The 16,929-nt window shown below is 37.7% G+C and overlaps 1 protein-coding gene across 10 annotated transcripts in view; it reads right to left on the reverse strand.

The window, feature by feature from the left end:
- Window positions 1–16,929, reverse strand: part of SUGCT (succinyl-CoA:glutarate-CoA transferase) — a 752,487-nt gene that overhangs the window by 407,579 nt on the left and 327,979 nt on the right. For all 10 annotated transcript variants that reach the window (XR_010585693.1, XR_010585692.1, XM_065542089.1 and 7 more), the window contains one exon: window positions 5,958–6,029. Coding sequence is in view for 8 of the 10 variants with exons in the window: in XM_065542089.1 (XP_065398161.1) it covers window positions 5,958–6,029 (72 nt within the window). In the remaining 2 variants the exon portion in view is untranslated. The remainder of the gene's footprint in view (window positions 1–5,957; window positions 6,030–16,929) is intronic.

The raw sequence follows: 16,929 nt of genomic DNA on the forward strand, positions 1-16,929 counted from the left end.
ATTCTTTTTTCCGTTTATTCGTGTTTTGCTTTCTGGTATTCTTTAGAGTTGTTACTATTACATTTACCGATTTTGATTTTGGCTATATTTCTGCATAGATGTTTAATGATAGATGTTTATTGCTTAGGGGATCATAATGCATATACTTTTCACAGTGTAGTTAGAATCAAAATTTTACCACTTCAAGTGGAATATAGCAAACTTACTGCAATATAGTCCCTTTACTCTCCCCATTTTATGTTGTATTTATCTGTACGTTAGATCTACATACACCGAAAATCCCATCAGACAGTATCTTAATGTTTGCTTTCACCCATCAAATATTTCAAAGAATTCACTAGGAAAAGAACAGACCATTGTATTCACCCAGATATTTACTATTTATGTTGCTTTTCCTTCATTTCTCATGTTTCCAGTTCCCTTCTGACAACATTTATCTTCTGTAAATGAAAAAATTCCTTGAAAAATTATTTTAGAGCAAGTCAGCTTGGTTTTCCTTTATACAGAATGTCTTTATTTAACCTTCATTTCTTAAGGATATTTCTACTGGATATTGAAATCTAGGTTGGCATTTCTTTCCATTCAGCCTTTTAAACATGTTGTGCCACTTCTTCCCTAGCATTAATTTCTGACAAAAAAAATATGCAGTTAATTGAGTCACTGATCCCTCATAGATAATACATTCTTTTTGTCCTCTGAGTGTTTTTCTGGATGATTTTTGTGTATCCATTGTGTTACAACTGCCTATAGTATTGAGTACAGTAACATGTACATGCTGTACAGATTTATAGCCTAGGAGGAACAGGCTATCCCATATAGCCTAAGTGTGTAGCAGGCTATACCATCTAGGTTTGTGTAAGTACACTCCGATATTCACACGCCACCACCAACTGACACATTTCTCAGGACATATACCTGTTGTTAAGGGACACATTATGTTTTCATGCATAGATTTGTTTCAGTTTATCCCATTTATGGTTTGCCAAAATTATTAAATCTATGGGCATTTAACTGTTACCAAATTTGGTATATATACAATTGTTATTTCTTCAAATATTTTCCAGCATGTACACTTTCTCCCCTCATTCTGGGACTACAATGACATAAATATTGGGCTTTTTGTTATTGTTGCACAGGTTCCTGAGGATCTGTTATTTCTTGTTTTGAGTAGGAAGGAGCTATCTTTTGTTCTCTCTATTGTTCACATTGAATAATTTCTATTGATCTATCTTTAAGTTCCTTGTCATCTTCATTGCACTATTGAGCTCAACCGGTGAGGTGTAATTTTTTTCTTGGTTATTATACTTTTAAGTTTTTAATTTTCCCTTTGGTTCTTCTTCATATCTTGTATTTCTTTGCTGAATATTTCTATATCCCATTTATTTAAATGGTATTTGTGATGCTTTTTAGAACATTGTTATAATAACTATGTGAACATCTTTGTAAGTTAATTCCAACATCTGCATCATCTTTGCATTGGCATTGATGGCCTTTTCTCATGCAAGTTCTGGTTCTTCATATGCTGAGTAATAATAGATTGTATCCTGGATATTTTGAACATTATATTATGAGCCACTGAGTCTTGTTTAAATTATAAGGAGAATTTTCACTCTTGCTGATTTAGCAGACAATTGACCTGGTTACATCCAAGCTGCCAGTTCTAACCCAACTTCTGTGTGCTCTGATTCTCATGTTGATTAAGTTTTCAAAGCCTTTGCAGTGTTATTTGAATCTGACTAGTATGTGCCAAACCTAATGGTCATACGACAACCTGGGCAGTTGTCTATTTATTAATACAGTTCCTATCATCTTTGGTATGCTGATTAGGATCAAATTAGTGCATATGCAAGTAAGGGGTGATCCCAAGAGTTCATAAACAACATAAAGGATAGCGTCAAGATCTTCTCTTGGCAATCTCTCTAGCATTTTCCAGTTGCCTGGGGCTCCTGCTTTAGTTATCCCACTCCCCAGCATGGTTTCAGGGCAGAGGCCATGCAATGGGAGGATGAAGGGGAAAAAAGCAACAAGGAATCACTCCTTTCTTTGGGATCAATGAAGAAAGTTCTTCTTTCGCAAAGTTGGCTCCTGCTCATCTGCTGTTTCCAATACAGGATTACTTGGGGTCTGGGGCATAAGAAAATGGAAAGGAAGGGAAAACAAACTATATCCATACTCTCTCTGACATTACAGCTCACTTTTTCATGTTCTTTGCCCCAGGAATAAAGAGCATTTCCTGGATATCTGCTGCGTTGCCTGGTGCTCACTTCCAGGTTTCAGGTTCAACTATACTCGAGTGAAGGAATAACTGGAGGGAAAAGCTGGTTAAGTTGACTGCCGGTTAGAGGTACTTCAAATTTGGGTGTTCTCCCCTAAATCTCTTACTATTTACTTTTCAAAGTCTTTTAATACATGCTTCATGGACTCATGTAATTCTGTCCAAGTATGATCACCATGCTCAGGGTAAGTGGGAAAAGTGTATTTACTCTATCCTCCTCAGAACCAGAATCTTCACATCTAATTTTCATAGATGTCATTTATTAAGTACATATGAGCAAGGCCTATTCTAAGTGCTTCACTTCTCTAACATTTTCCAAACCCCTAAGTTGTATATAAGTATAATTACATATTATAATCTTCATTTTATACATAGGAGAACAGATGCTTAGAAAAGATGAAGGACCTTGACAGCGTTCACCTACCTACTAACAAGACTTATAGTAGGCCTTAAACATTATACCTTGGATATATTATATTTTGGAGCAGGCGGTTTAAAAACCTGCTCCAAAATCACCTACAGTCCTTCTTAAAACTGAAGTTTCCTCTGTCTCACCCCAGACATACTAAAGTAAAATCTTTGGGAATAGTGTTAAATAACGTTCCTATGCATACTACATTGAGAACCAATGTATAGTCTCTCCAACAAAAGAAGCCTTCGATCTACATTACTTTCAAAAGGATATCAATATTCAATATTTCATATAGGAATACCCATTGGGGTGGCATCCATCGGCTTAAAATAGCTTACATATGCTCACTTTCTTACTTTGCCATATCATGGTAAGGAACATTAAGTAGGACTTGTTATGAACAAGATTCACTTTATACACAAGAAGATTTTCTGGAACCTCACACTGGAACCCAACATTCTTACTCTCATCCAACTCCTTACAATGAAAGCTCGCTAATACAGCTCCTCCCCAAGAATTATCAATCAATCACTATATGAATTCTATTTTGGAAAGAGACTAAGCATAAGTCAATTCCATTCATTTGTCACAGACAGTACTGCCACATTTCTCCCCAGGAAGTAAAGCTGTCCCATCTTTCCTGATGGAGTGTACTTGACAAAACAACAGTTTTGAGGGGCTCACTGTGAAGAACTGGGAACCCCATCTTCTATAAGCCCGGTTTGAATAACAAGGCCCTCAGTAATAAATAAATATGAGTAAAAAAAACAGCTTAGAAGAAATCCACACACTACACATAACTGGGAAGGAAGAAAACCTTGCATCAGAATGAAGGAACAGATGATTTTTCTTAGGTAAGAAGGTGTTTAGGACAAGTTTACATGTAAGGGTGTAATTACAAAGATTTGAAAAAGTCAATCAGATTGCAACATTCACACAGGATGCCTAGCTAATAATGTAAATAACTCAAGAATCCTGTACACATAAATCTTCTGAGAATCTCAAAGAGTTTTATAGACATTGGATTAATGGCTCATATCAGGGATTATCATTCCTAACTCTCATATGGGAAAATCAAGGTCAAGTGTGCCATTCCTAAGGCCCTCCAATAGTCTCCTTTATAAGCAATGTTTTATAACACACCATAACAATAAGTCATATTCCAATACTAAAACTTCTGACAAATAGTCTGCTTTGAAATAAGAACCTTTGTTGAAAACTGTTCTTATGGATATTTATGAGGAAGTTCAAAAGTGTTAACTTGATCAGCAGTAATGAATCAAAAATACAAAGAATTCAGTACAGTTATTTTCAAAACTAAAGAGTATGTCAAGCAGTAATTTTCGCTGCCAGGTCCTCCCACCCCCAACCCCACCACTTTCTGGAGAAAGAAAACTCCAAAACATATGGCCCAGGAAGAAAATCTGTACTCGTTTATAGGAATGAACTGGCTTTTACATCTCTGCAGTTAGAGTACGCAAATGACTTCACAGGCAACAGCTTCCGTATGTTTCATATTTTTAACATTGACCGTTCATAATAAAGATTCTTTGATCCCAGATCAAATGTTTGAATCGATTTTCCCTACATTTACTCAGAGTCACCATTTAAAAGGCTCCCCTCTTTCCCACCTCAGATGTTTCAGCCCTTCCTGCAATCAGAACTGTCTCCATTTGTCACCTTCTCCATGGTCCTTCCCACCCCTTTGCTGTGGTTTTTAGCTCTGCTCCCTAACTTCTCATACAAAAGAGGCACAGTAATAAATAATTTTTGTACATAATAAGTTAACTACAGTAAATGAGATTCAGGATTTCATAGGCATCTTTTTTTTTTTTTTTTTTTTTTTTTTTTTGAGACAGAGTCTCCCTCTGTCCCTAGGTTCCAGTGCCATGGTGCAATCTCAGCTCACTGCAACCTCTGACTCCTGGATTCAAGCAATTCTCCTACCTCAGCTTCCTGAGTAGCTGGGACTACAGGCGCATGGCCACCATGCCCGGCTGTTTGTATTTTAGTAGAGACTGGGTTTCACCATGTTGCTCAGGCTGGTCACGAACTCCTGAGCTCAGGCAATCTGCCCACCTCTCGGTCTGTCAAAGTGCTGGGATTGCAGGCGTGAGCCACCGCACCCGGCCCTCATAGTCATCTTTAATAACACCAAAAGCTCATGGTAAAATTTAGTATAAAAACTGATTGTCTCTCAAAAAATAAAAAGAAAAGAAAGAAAAAAATCCTTAACAGGCAAGGCCTTTGGATATATTTAAGAAAAATAAAAATAAACATTCCCTGGATTAAAACTAGAAAAAATGAACAGATACCTAAGTTCTAAAATTAAAACAAAACACCAAAGTCTTGGTAACTCATATAAACATCAAGTAAAAAAAAAAAAAAAGTCTAGTAGGCCAGGTGCAGTGGTTCCACCTGTAATCCTAGAACTTTGGGAGGCTGAGGTGGGCAGATCGATTGAGGTCAGGAGTTTGAGACCAGCCTGGCCAGCATGGTGAAACCTCATCTCTACTAAAAACACAAAAATAGCCAGGCATGGTGACGTGCACCTGTAATCCCAGCTCCTCTGGAGGCTGAGGCAGGAGAATCACTTGAAGCAAGGAGGTGGAGGTTGCAGTGTTCCGAGATCGCTAAGTCTAATAAATGCTACAAGTTTAGAATATCCCTAAGAATAAATTATTTAAAATGATTCCAAGGCCTTTATTTTAAGGCCTTGTTGAGAAGGAACAATTTTAATATAATCTTAATTCCTAAAACCTTGAAACATAAATTCTTCAGAAAGGTACTCATTAAATAAAAGTTAAGTTGAAAAACAGTTTCAAAATTTCCAGTAGTAAATAAAATAAATATGGGAGTAGCTTAACTATATATGGGTCCAATTAACCTGATATAGTAAAAGAAGAAGGTAGAGAATGAAAGGAAGAAAGGAAGGCAGGAAGGGAAGGAGGGAGGGGAAAAAAGAAAAAAATACCAGTGTTAAAAGTCCCTTTAAAAATGATTTTTTTTCACCCATTTTGTTTGGAATGGTAGGCAGGTCAAGTTTTAGGACAATTTAAGCTACTACGATTCTTCATTTTAAAATGCAGTCAGATACCACAAAAAAACACAGAAGGCTAATTTGGACTCTGCCTTATCCTTTATAAGCATAAAAATCCTATACTTTTAGGTGCTAACACAGGGGGCCTAAGTTGGTTATGACCTGGGCAAAACTAAATTTTCCCTGGCTTTGTACAAGATCATAGACCAATCCCAATAATTATAGATTACCTTGCACACAGTGGCAAACTGCTGGTTATTTCCTGCTCCAACTACGATATAGCCATCCTTGGTTTTAAAAGCCTAAAAGAAATAAATACATGGGAAATATTATTTATATGTTGACAAGACCACAAAAGTTTACTTTAATTTCTAAAATATCTATATAGAAAGCTTGTTCTAAAGCAATGTTATTAATTCAATAACAATTAATTTGTATCTTTTTCATATATGTATATATATAGTATATCTTCTGCAAAAGATATACTACATATATACACACTGGCTAAATGTCAAACATTCAATAGCCACATGTGACTAGTGGCTATTGTATTAGCCAGCACAGACAGAATATTTCCATCATCACAGAATAGATCTCACTCTCTCTCAATATATATGTATCTATATACAAACACACACATATATGTACACACGTACATATGTATATGTGTGTGTGTGTCTGTGTGTGTGTGTATGTGTGTGTGTGTATATATATATATTTGATGAAAGGGTCTGGCTCTGTCACCCAGGCTCCCAGGATGGAGTACAATGGCATGATCTCAGCTCACTGTTCCACCTCCCAGGTTTAAGCAATCCTCCTGCTTCAGCCTCCTGGGTATCTGGGACTACAGGTGCATGGCACCATGACCAGCTAATTTTGTCCTTTTTGTAGAGATGGGGTCTCAATATGTTGCCCAGGCTGGTCTTAAACTCCTGGGCTCAAGATCTGCCCACGTCGGCTTCCCAAAGTGCTGGGATTACAGGCATTAGCCACCGTGCCTGGCCCTTTTTCTTTTATATATGGATAGTTGGTTTCATTTAGATCGTTCTAAGCATTTCCTAGCTCTTCCGCTGTTACAACATTTGTCAAAAAAAATAAAAAAGAGTGATTCAAAAAAATAAAGAAAATTCATTATAATGTACAAAATAAAATACTATATCTTGTAGTATTCTGCAGGATTTTCTTCTCCTGAGCCTTCAGCATTTCTTAAGCATCTGTCTTTGATCTTTCACTTCACTTGCTTATTATAGTAGCCACTAGCCACATGTGATCATTAAATTTAAATAAATTGAAATTAAATTAGCCAGTCACTAAAGGTCAAATATTGTGATTCTATTTATATGAAATGACTAAAATAGGCAAACCCATCAAGACAGAAAAAAACACTAGTGGCTGCATAAAGCAGTGGAAGCTGGGGGAAGATGGGGAGTGATTGTTAATGAATACTGGGTTTCTTTTCAGGGCAATGAAAATGTTCTAAAATTGACTGATACTTGCACAACTCTGAATACACTAAAAATCACTGGATTGTGCACTATAAATGGGTGAATTATATGGTATGTGAAGTACATTCCAATAAAGCTGTTATTAACAATTAACAATTCAGATCCCTAGTCACACTAGCTAAATGTCAGGCATTCAATAGCCACATGTGGATAGTGGCTATTGTATTAGCCAGCACAAACAGAGAGTATTTCCATCATCACAAAGTTCTTTTATGCAGTGCTGATTGAGTGGAACTGGGAGATTGTATTGGTCATGTCTTCATTTCAGTCTTCATCATCCTAACATGATATCTGAAGAATGTCAGGCAATTAATAAATAGTAGGTAAAAGCTAATGAATCTACCAAATGATTGCTTCCAGATAGCACAATGGTAGCTAAAATAGATGTCAAGTAATACATTATAACAAGGTTTTATTCTATTTACATTGTTGCTTGGTTTGGTAAGGAATGCTATTAAGGAGATATCACATAAACTCTTTTAAACATTCTCTCTTGTCCATGAGGGCAAAAGTAAAGTTAGTGTCATAGACAATGCATTAGTGTTTCTCAGACTACAGAAAGAAAATCTGCAACAAAGCTGTGGGTGAGGTACAAAGGATTTAGAGCTGAAGTATTGCAAGGAACCATTGACAACTGTGAAGTTATACAGGTTGTTTGCTTCCTTTTTTGTGGAGAAGGGTGAGGTGGGGGGTGAATAAGTAAATGTGAAGTAACAATCTGTGTTGGAACGTATAACGTGAAGAAAGGCTTTACAAATTTTGGATTAGTGACATGTCCAGTAAGTTTATATTTTCTGGGGTGTTCATTTCCTTTTCATAAGTAAAGAAATGCAAATGTTTCCCTGCAGCCTCCAAAATATATTTAAATATATATTTTATCAATATAAAAGTTTAAAATGTTTAAGAAGCTTCTAGATAGCTGAACATGCAGAGGTTCCTAAAGGATGGCATGCCCTGGGAGGGAATGGAAGGTGCATACCCCTCCCTATATCTTACCCTACACATCTCTTCATGTGGACACTTGTTAATATCCTTTATAATAAACCAGCAAGCACAATAGTTTTAAGCAAAGGTAACTAGTCAATGATCATTGAAAAGTGAAGAACTCATGGCAGCTGAGTCTCAGAATACAATCAGCCAGCCTAAAGATCATCAAATAGATTTTATAAAGATTCAGGTAAGATTAGGAGTTCTTTTTAATAATTATCTATTCCTTGTTACTGCTACAGTATTTATTTAATAAACATATTTTAAATAAGAACTTTAAAAAATAATATGTTATTGAGGACTTTTGCATCAATGTTCATCAGGGATATTGGTCAAAAATTCTCTTTTTTTGTTGTGTCTCTGCCAGGCTTTGGTATCAGGATGATGCTGACCTCATAAAACGAGTTAGGGAGGATTCCCTCTTTTTCTATTGATTGGAATAGCATCAGAAGGAATGGTACCAGCTCCTCTTTGTACCTCTGGTAGAATTCGGCTGTGAATCCATCTGGTCCTGGACATTTTTGGTTGGTGGGCTATTAATTATTGCCTCAATTTCAGAGCCTGTTATTGGTCTATTCAGGGATTCAACTTCTTCCTCGTTTAGTCTTGGGAGGGTGTAAGTGTCCAGGAATTTATCCATTTCTTTTAGACTTTCTAGTTTATTTGCATAGAGTGTTTATAGTATTCTCTGTTGGTAGTTTGTATTTCTGTGGGATTGGTGATGATATCCCCTTTATCATTTTTTATTGCACCTATTTGATTCTTCTCTCTTTTCTTCTTTATTAGTCTTGCTAGCGGTCTATCAATTTTGTTGATCTTTTCAAAAAACCAGCTCCTGAATTCATTGATTTTTTGAAGGGTTTTTGTGTCTCTATCTCCTTCAGTTCTGCTCTGATCTTAGTTATTTCTTGCCTTCTGCACCAAATCTAGCAGCATATCAGAAAGCTTATCCACCATGATCAAGAGGGCTTCATCCCTGGGATGCAAGGCTGGTTCAACAGACACAAATCAATAAACGTAATCCATCATATAAACAGAACCAAAGACAAAAACCACATGATTATCTCAATAGATGCAGAAAAGGCCTTCGACAAAATTCAACAGCCCTTCATGCTAAAAACTCTCAATAAATTCGGTATTGACGGGACGTATCTCAAAATAATAAGAGCTATTTATGACAAACCCACAGCCAATATCATACTGAAAGGACAAAAACTGGAAGCATTCCCTTTGAAAACTGGCACAAGACAGGGGTGCCCTCTCTCACCACTACTATTCAACATAGTGTTGGAAGTTCTGGCTAGGGCAATCAAGCAAGAGAAAGAGATAAAGGGTATTCAATCAGGAAAACAAAGTCAAATCGTACCTGTTTCCAGATGACATGACTGTATATTTAGAAAACCCCATCGTCTCAGCCCAAAATCTCCTTAAGCTGATAAGCAACTTCAGCAAAGTCTCAGGATACAAAATCAATGTGCAAAAATCACAAGTATTCCTATACACCAATAACAGACAAAAAGAGGGTCAAATCATGAGTGAACTCCCATTCACAATTGCTTCAAAGAGAATCAAATAACTAGGAATCCAACTTACAAGGGATGTGAAGGACCTCTTCAGGGAGAACTACAAACCACTGCTCAACAAAATAAAAGAGGACACAAACAAATGGAAGAACAATCTGTGCTCATGGAGAGGAAGAATCAATATCATGAAAATGGCCATACTACCCAAGGTAATTTATAGATTCAATGCCATCCCCATCAAGCTACCAATGACTTTCTTCACAGAATTGGAAAAACTACTTTAAAGTTCATATGGAACCACAAAAGAACCTGCATTGACAAGACAATCCTAACCCAAAAGAACAAAGCTGGAGGCATCATGCTACCTGACTTCAAACTATATTACAAGGCTATAGTAACCAAAACAGCAAGGTACTGGAACCAAAACAGAGATATAGACCAACGGAACAGAACAGAACCCTCAGAAATAATACCACACATCTACAACCATCTGATCTTTGACAAACCTGATAAAAACAAGAAATGGGGAAAGGATTCCCTATTTAATAAATGGTGCTGAGAAAACTGCCTAGCCATATGTAGAAAGCTGAAACAGGATCCCTTCCTTACGTCTTATACAAAAATTAATTCAAGATGGATTAAAGACTTCAATGTTAGACCTGAAATCATAAAAACCCTGGAAGAAAACCTAAGCAATACCATTCAGGACATAGGCATGGGCAAGGACTTCATGTCTAAAACACCAAAAGCAATGGCAACAGAAGCCAAAATTGACAAATGGGATCTAATTAAACTAAAGAGCTTCTGTACAGCAAAAGAAACTACCATCAGAGTGAACAGGCAACCTACAGAATGGGAGAAAATTTTTACAATCTACTCATCTGACAAAGGGCGAATATCCAGAATCTACAAAGAACTTAAACAAATTTACAAGAAAAAATCAAACGACCCCATCAAAAAGTGGAAGAAGGATATGAACAGACACTTCTCAAAAGAAGACATTTATGCAGCCAACAGACACATGAAAAAATGCTTATCATCACTGGCCATCAGAGAAATGCAAATCAAAACTACAATGAGATACCATCTCACACAGGTTAGAATGGCAATCATTACAAAGTCAGGAAACAACAGGTGCTGGAGAGGATGTGGAGAAATAGGAACACTTTTACACTGTTGGTGGGACTGTAAGCTAGTTCAATCATTGTGGAAGACAGTGTGGTGATTCCTCAAGGATCTAGAACTAGAAAAACAATTTGACCCAGCCATTCCATTACCAGGTATATACCCAAAGGATTATAAACCATGCTGCTATAAAGACACATGCACACATATGTTTATTGTGGCACTATTCACAATAGCAAAGACTTGGAACCAACCCAAATGTCCATCAATGATAGACTGGATTAAGAAAATGCCACACATATACACCATAGAATACTATGCAGCCATAAAAAAAGGATGAGTTCATGTCCTTTGTAGGGACATGGGTGAAGCTGGAAACCATCATTCTGAGCAAAGTATTGCAAGGACAGAAAACCAAACACCGCATGTTCTCACTCATAGGTGGAAATGGAACAATGAGAACACTTGGACACAGGGTGGGGAACATCATACACCAAGGCCTGTCATGGGATGGGGGGAAGGGGGAGGGATAGCATTAGGAGATATACCTAATGTAAATGATAGTTAATGGGTGCAGTACACCAACATGGCACATGTATACATATGTAACAAACCTGCACATTGTGAACATGTGCCCTAGAATTTAAAGTATAATTTTTTAAAAAATGAGCTTCTTATAAGAATTTGGGACTTTTTAAGCTTTTTAACAAGGTTTGGAAACGACCAAATTAAGCCATTTTGCAAGTCTCAACTCCCAGGTAAAGTCTATGAGCTACATTACCATCAACAACTTTTCTAGTAAAGAAGGCACTAAATGGTCCTATATAAAGACAAAAAAAATAAAAAATAATATGTTATCACTATAGAAAATTGGGGAAGTACAGAAAAATATAAGATGAGAAAAAAACTGCATGATATCATCACCCAGAAGAAGCAACTATTAAGTAGTATTCTTCTTTCTAGTTTCTTTGTATGTGCTTTTACATTATTAAGGAAACTACCTTTGAGAGAAATATGACAGAAAAATTATCCGTGAGTGAAATCTAACCTAACTGAGTCCATCTTGTTTCTAATTTCACAAGCTAACTGACTTCTTTAACTTTACAGTCTCTTCCAGAAGCTCTCCTTGCTCAGGGATCAAAACTGCCTTTTAAGACTAATGAAAGGATACAACATTAGCATTATAGGAGGGACTTGAATTCTGCTAAGACATGGCTTAGTTAAATGATAACCAGCATTGTTCCCTTGCTTACCTTTCTATAAGGATTTACTATTTCAGAAGTCAAAAGGTGTGTGACTTCCTAATTGCTCCTACAGATAACATCACTATCGTCAAAACCTCCTAAGATTGGTAATTGAGATATTTTTCAGACTTTGGCATTCTGGTGAATGACTTAACTCTACCCAGACCCGTGAGTCATAGGAAGGATCTAATACAACCAGTCCTGAGATCCCCACCCAGAAACTCACTCAGAGTACTAAGATAATTTGGACACTGCTAAGATTTCATCCCCAACCAATCAGTAGCACCCAATCCCTCTCCCTTAGCCTGCCAAATTACTCTTTAAATCACTAAACTCCAAGCTGTTTGGGAGGCCGACTTGAGAAATGTCTCCCATACTTCCAAACTCCCACACTCCCATACTTCCCATACTTTCTGGCCTTGTGATTATTGAACTCTGTCTCTACTGTAACACTTGTTTCAGCAAATTGGCTCCATCTCTGCAACGGGCAAGAAGAACTAGTCAGACAATTACATGAATATGTTACTATACATTAATTTCTAGACTGCATTTTTTTCATTTAATATCCTATCACAAGCATTTTTAAATAGCATTGTTTTTAATGACACAAAATATCATTTTCAAAATTTGCTTCAACATTCTAAGTTCATTTAAACTGGAGGGTTTTTTTTTTTTTTTTTTTTTTTTTAGTTTGTTTTGTATTCAAATCAAGCCCTATTTCATATTGAAACTCTGAAGAAAATGTCTGGTCCAACTAAGATCCTTAAAAAGCCAACCTTACCCCAGTAAGGCCTGGAAGATAAAATAGAAAAATGAATCCCACCCAAGACATTTATTAATAATTAACCTGTGTGATATTAGACAACTTACATAATTTAAGAGTCTCAGTTTTGACATCTCTAAAATAGGAATGATCAGTAATTACCTTTAAAATTATTTTGACTAAGTTCATAAAGTACATTGATTCATGTATTTGGCAAATATTTGTTGTTATAACTTAATATGTGCTAGGCTCTGGGTAGAATGGGTAGAAAATGACAAGACAAATGAGACATACATTCTAATAAAGTACCAGACACTACTCAAACGTTCACATAAGTAATTATAAACAGTGACAGGCACTGGAAAAGAAAAGTACAAAACCCAATGAGGTATTTTTGTTTGTTTCTTTGTTTTTTTAAGAGACAGGGTCTCTCTCTGTCACTAACTGGTATAATCCTAGCTCACTGCAGTCTCAAACTGCTGGGCTTAACAGATCCTCCTCACACAGCCTCCTGAGTAGCTAGGACTACTCAAATGGAGTCTCATTGTGTTGCACAGGCTGATCTCAAAATCCTGGCTTCAAGCAATCCTCCAATCTCAGGCCCCCAAACAATGAGATCTTAGGGTAGGTGGACCTAATGTTGTCTTGGTTGGGAGCTGTGAAGCCAGGAAAGAGTCCCTAGAAAAGTGATCCTAGAAAAGTCCCTAGAAAAAGATTGAGATGGTAAAATTTACTGACTTGGTAATGGCTTGAATATCATGGTTGAGTGTTGAAATCTAAGGGAGAAAAAGGTGTCACGGATGATGCTTAAGTTTCTAAGGAACTTTTGGGATAGTCCAGTGACAAGTTCACATGAGTAAGACTTGGGTACCAGGTGAAAGTCTGAACTGTGGATAAAAACTTGGCTGGGTGCAATTGCTCATTCCTGTAATCCTGGCACTTTGGGAGGCCAAGGCAGGTGGATCACTTAAGTCCAGGAGTTTGAGACCAGCCTGGCCAACATTAGCGAAACCCCATCTCTACTAAAAATCCAAAAATTAGCCGGGCGTAGTGGTGCATGCCTGTAGTCCCAGCTACTCGGGAGGCTGAGGCAGAAGAATTGCTTCAACCCAGGAGGCAGAGGTTGCAGTAAACTGAGATCAGGTCACTATACTCCAGCCTGGGCAACAGAGCAAGAATCTGTCTTAAAAAAACAAAAAACAAACAAAAAAAAACTTGACTCATTTGCTTATTATCTATAATTGAAGTCATCACATGGATCAAATCATTTAGGAAGAAAGTTCACACTGCCGAGTAGGAAAAAAAGGGAGTTAAGTGAGGAGTCTGAAGGCCTCTCCCATTTGAAATCCAGGCCGAAGAGAAGTACTCAGAGAGTAAGATGAGGACTGAAGAATGCCTACAAAGTAGACTTCCATTACATCAGCAAGAGGTGTCTGGTGTCATCATGAGAACAGAATGCAGTTTGGAGTGAATCACGGACTCCATAACTGTTAAGGAAAGGGAGCAAGCACATGCAGACATCTGTCTGAGCAGTCTGGCTGTGAAGCACAGGGATAAGCACGGACTGAAAGCACAGCGTGAGCATGGCTGCAGATGGAGGCCCCATGTCGAGGAGGACTGAGGAAGTTCCCACTGGATGCTTCTACCTTCTTTTTAACTGAGAGAAGATTGGGGAGATAGGAGAATGAAAGACTAAAAAAGAGTAGAGAAGTTCTGACGTATCACTGAAGACAGTGGCAGAGCACTGGGACCAGTGAACACAACTGGGATACTGACATTCTGAGAGCCCAACCGAGTGACTTTCTCCATCATCTCTCAGTTATCCAGACATAGACTAAAGTATATTTACATTCACTAGCTTTAGGGTGTTGCCAGATGGATATGACAAAAAGATATATGTGTAGGAAAGTTAGCCAGAATATTACTGAGCAATGAGCCACGGACTAGCTGTATAAGGGAGAAAGTGGTAAAGATAGGAGGAGATTATGACTAGGCATGGGGAGGTGTGTCAGTGAGTCAGAAGTCCTGATGAGGTCTAGGAGTAGTCATGACGGGAGTAATTGAATAAGTAAGGTGAAAGAACAAGAGACGATGGATGGTTAGAATGTAAAATGCTTCAATCAGTGATTACAGAAGTGAGGCGGGTGCAGGTTATGCCTAGAGATCCAGTGTGAAGTACATAAAATAGTTGCTACTATGAGACAGCAGCAATACTCTCTCTCTCTCTCTCTCTCTCTCTCTCGCTATATATATGTGTGTGTGTGTGTGTGTGTGTATATACACAATTTCTATATATATACTTTCTATGTATATACAGTAGTATATTATAGTATATTATAATTATGATATAGTTACTACTATACTTGGTCCCACAAGAAAGGAACTCTTCAGTGAATTCTAAGCCCTTAGGTCCTGACTCCCAGGCCTCACTGACCCTGCAAATCACTCCTCCTTTTCTTCTCTTCATTCTGTTGGTTGCCTAAAAGAAAGAAAACCAAGTGATAACATGTGGTGCACACACACCACTAGCAGATTTTTTATCACAGGGAGAGCTCAAACCATAAGCAGCGAATTGGGCTGTGAACAGTCAGGACTGAAGTGTGTCTCCTGTAAGAAATTCAAGCCTCAGAAGGAAAGAAACAATTGCTTCTGAACGAAATGATGTGGGGAGACAGCAGCAAGGGCAAGTGTCTAGAATTTTTAAAGGACAAGGCCAAAACCAAGCCTTGCCTCACAGGAGACCAGATTGTATTACTCCTGAAGAAAGACATCCTTCTCACTAGGAGCTGTGTAGATTCAGGCACAACAAGATTCACTGATAGGGAAACCAAACACAAATGCACAATTTCATCATATGCTCATCATGGTAAACCTCCTGTCCTGGAGAGGGAGATCTTTTTCAAGACTGAGAAAATAATGATGGGTCAAGGAATTTGATGACACAACAAAACTAAAGAACTTCATGATCAAACTAGGAGATACAAAAGGAGAAGCGAATGGAGGTTCGGTGTGTAGTTTCTCTATTTAGAGCAGCTCCACACAGAAGATGTGACCACCCCTGAGACATAAGATACAGAAGTGCAGACTGTGGAGCAGATGTGAAGGCAGGGAATTGAGAAGGTCAGCTGAGAATTTCTGCTGCTGCTCCTGGAAGTTTCTACTCCTTCCCAGGGACTTTGCTTTCCAGGCTTTCAGGCATGTTAGCCTCATTTGATGACATCCTAATTATAAAGCTGACTAAAGATGAAAACATAGGGGTTTCAGAAGCCCATGTCAACACAATATATCATATAATCAAGTGGGAAAAGAAAAAATGTACAACTAGAAGTTCCTGTGTTATCTTCTTAAGTTATTTTATCAGTGCATCTAGTATTTTCCCGGTCCTAAATAAAATACAAAAAATTAGTAGTATGTCTACTTCAAAACAAGAGCATAAACTTCAAGCCTTCCTAAGGCTACTTACTTTTTAACAAGATTTTCTTCCACAAAAGGTAACCATTGCTAAATGACTTCATCATCCACTGGAAAAAGACATTCCATGAAGTTTAACTCACTGCCATGAGAATGTTTTCTGGAATGCCAAGCAGTTATTGACTTCTGGGTCTGTGCTAGTACATCATGACAAACATAGAGCAGTATTTCCTACCGCTGACAGTTCAGTTCACCTTATGGCACTGGAACTGGGCTGAGCCAGATGGCAACGAGGCACAGACTGCTTACAAATCAAGAACAGTGTCATCTATGGATGGAACAATGCCACAAATGGTAGATGAGCTCTGGAGTCTCCAACTTCACCTACTACCAATTTGGCATTGGCAGGACAATTTTTACATGGAACAAACCATGTTGAGAGCTTATTGCTAAATATAAGCCCTTGCTTTGAATTACGTAATTCTAGAGTAGCCTTGAAAGCAACATTAAATACTGATGATTTCCTGCCCCAGATCCAGGCTAGGTTTTGCTAATTCCATAATAGGAAGTTGGAATGCTCACATATATCCTTGAGGTTCCTCAAACAAATTAAATTTTACTTCCAACCCAACATATCTAGGATT

Source organism: Macaca fascicularis, chromosome 3, assembly GCF_037993035.2.
Source record: "Macaca fascicularis isolate 582-1 chromosome 3, T2T-MFA8v1.1".
Taxonomy (NCBI): domain Eukaryota; kingdom Metazoa; phylum Chordata; class Mammalia; order Primates; family Cercopithecidae; genus Macaca; species Macaca fascicularis.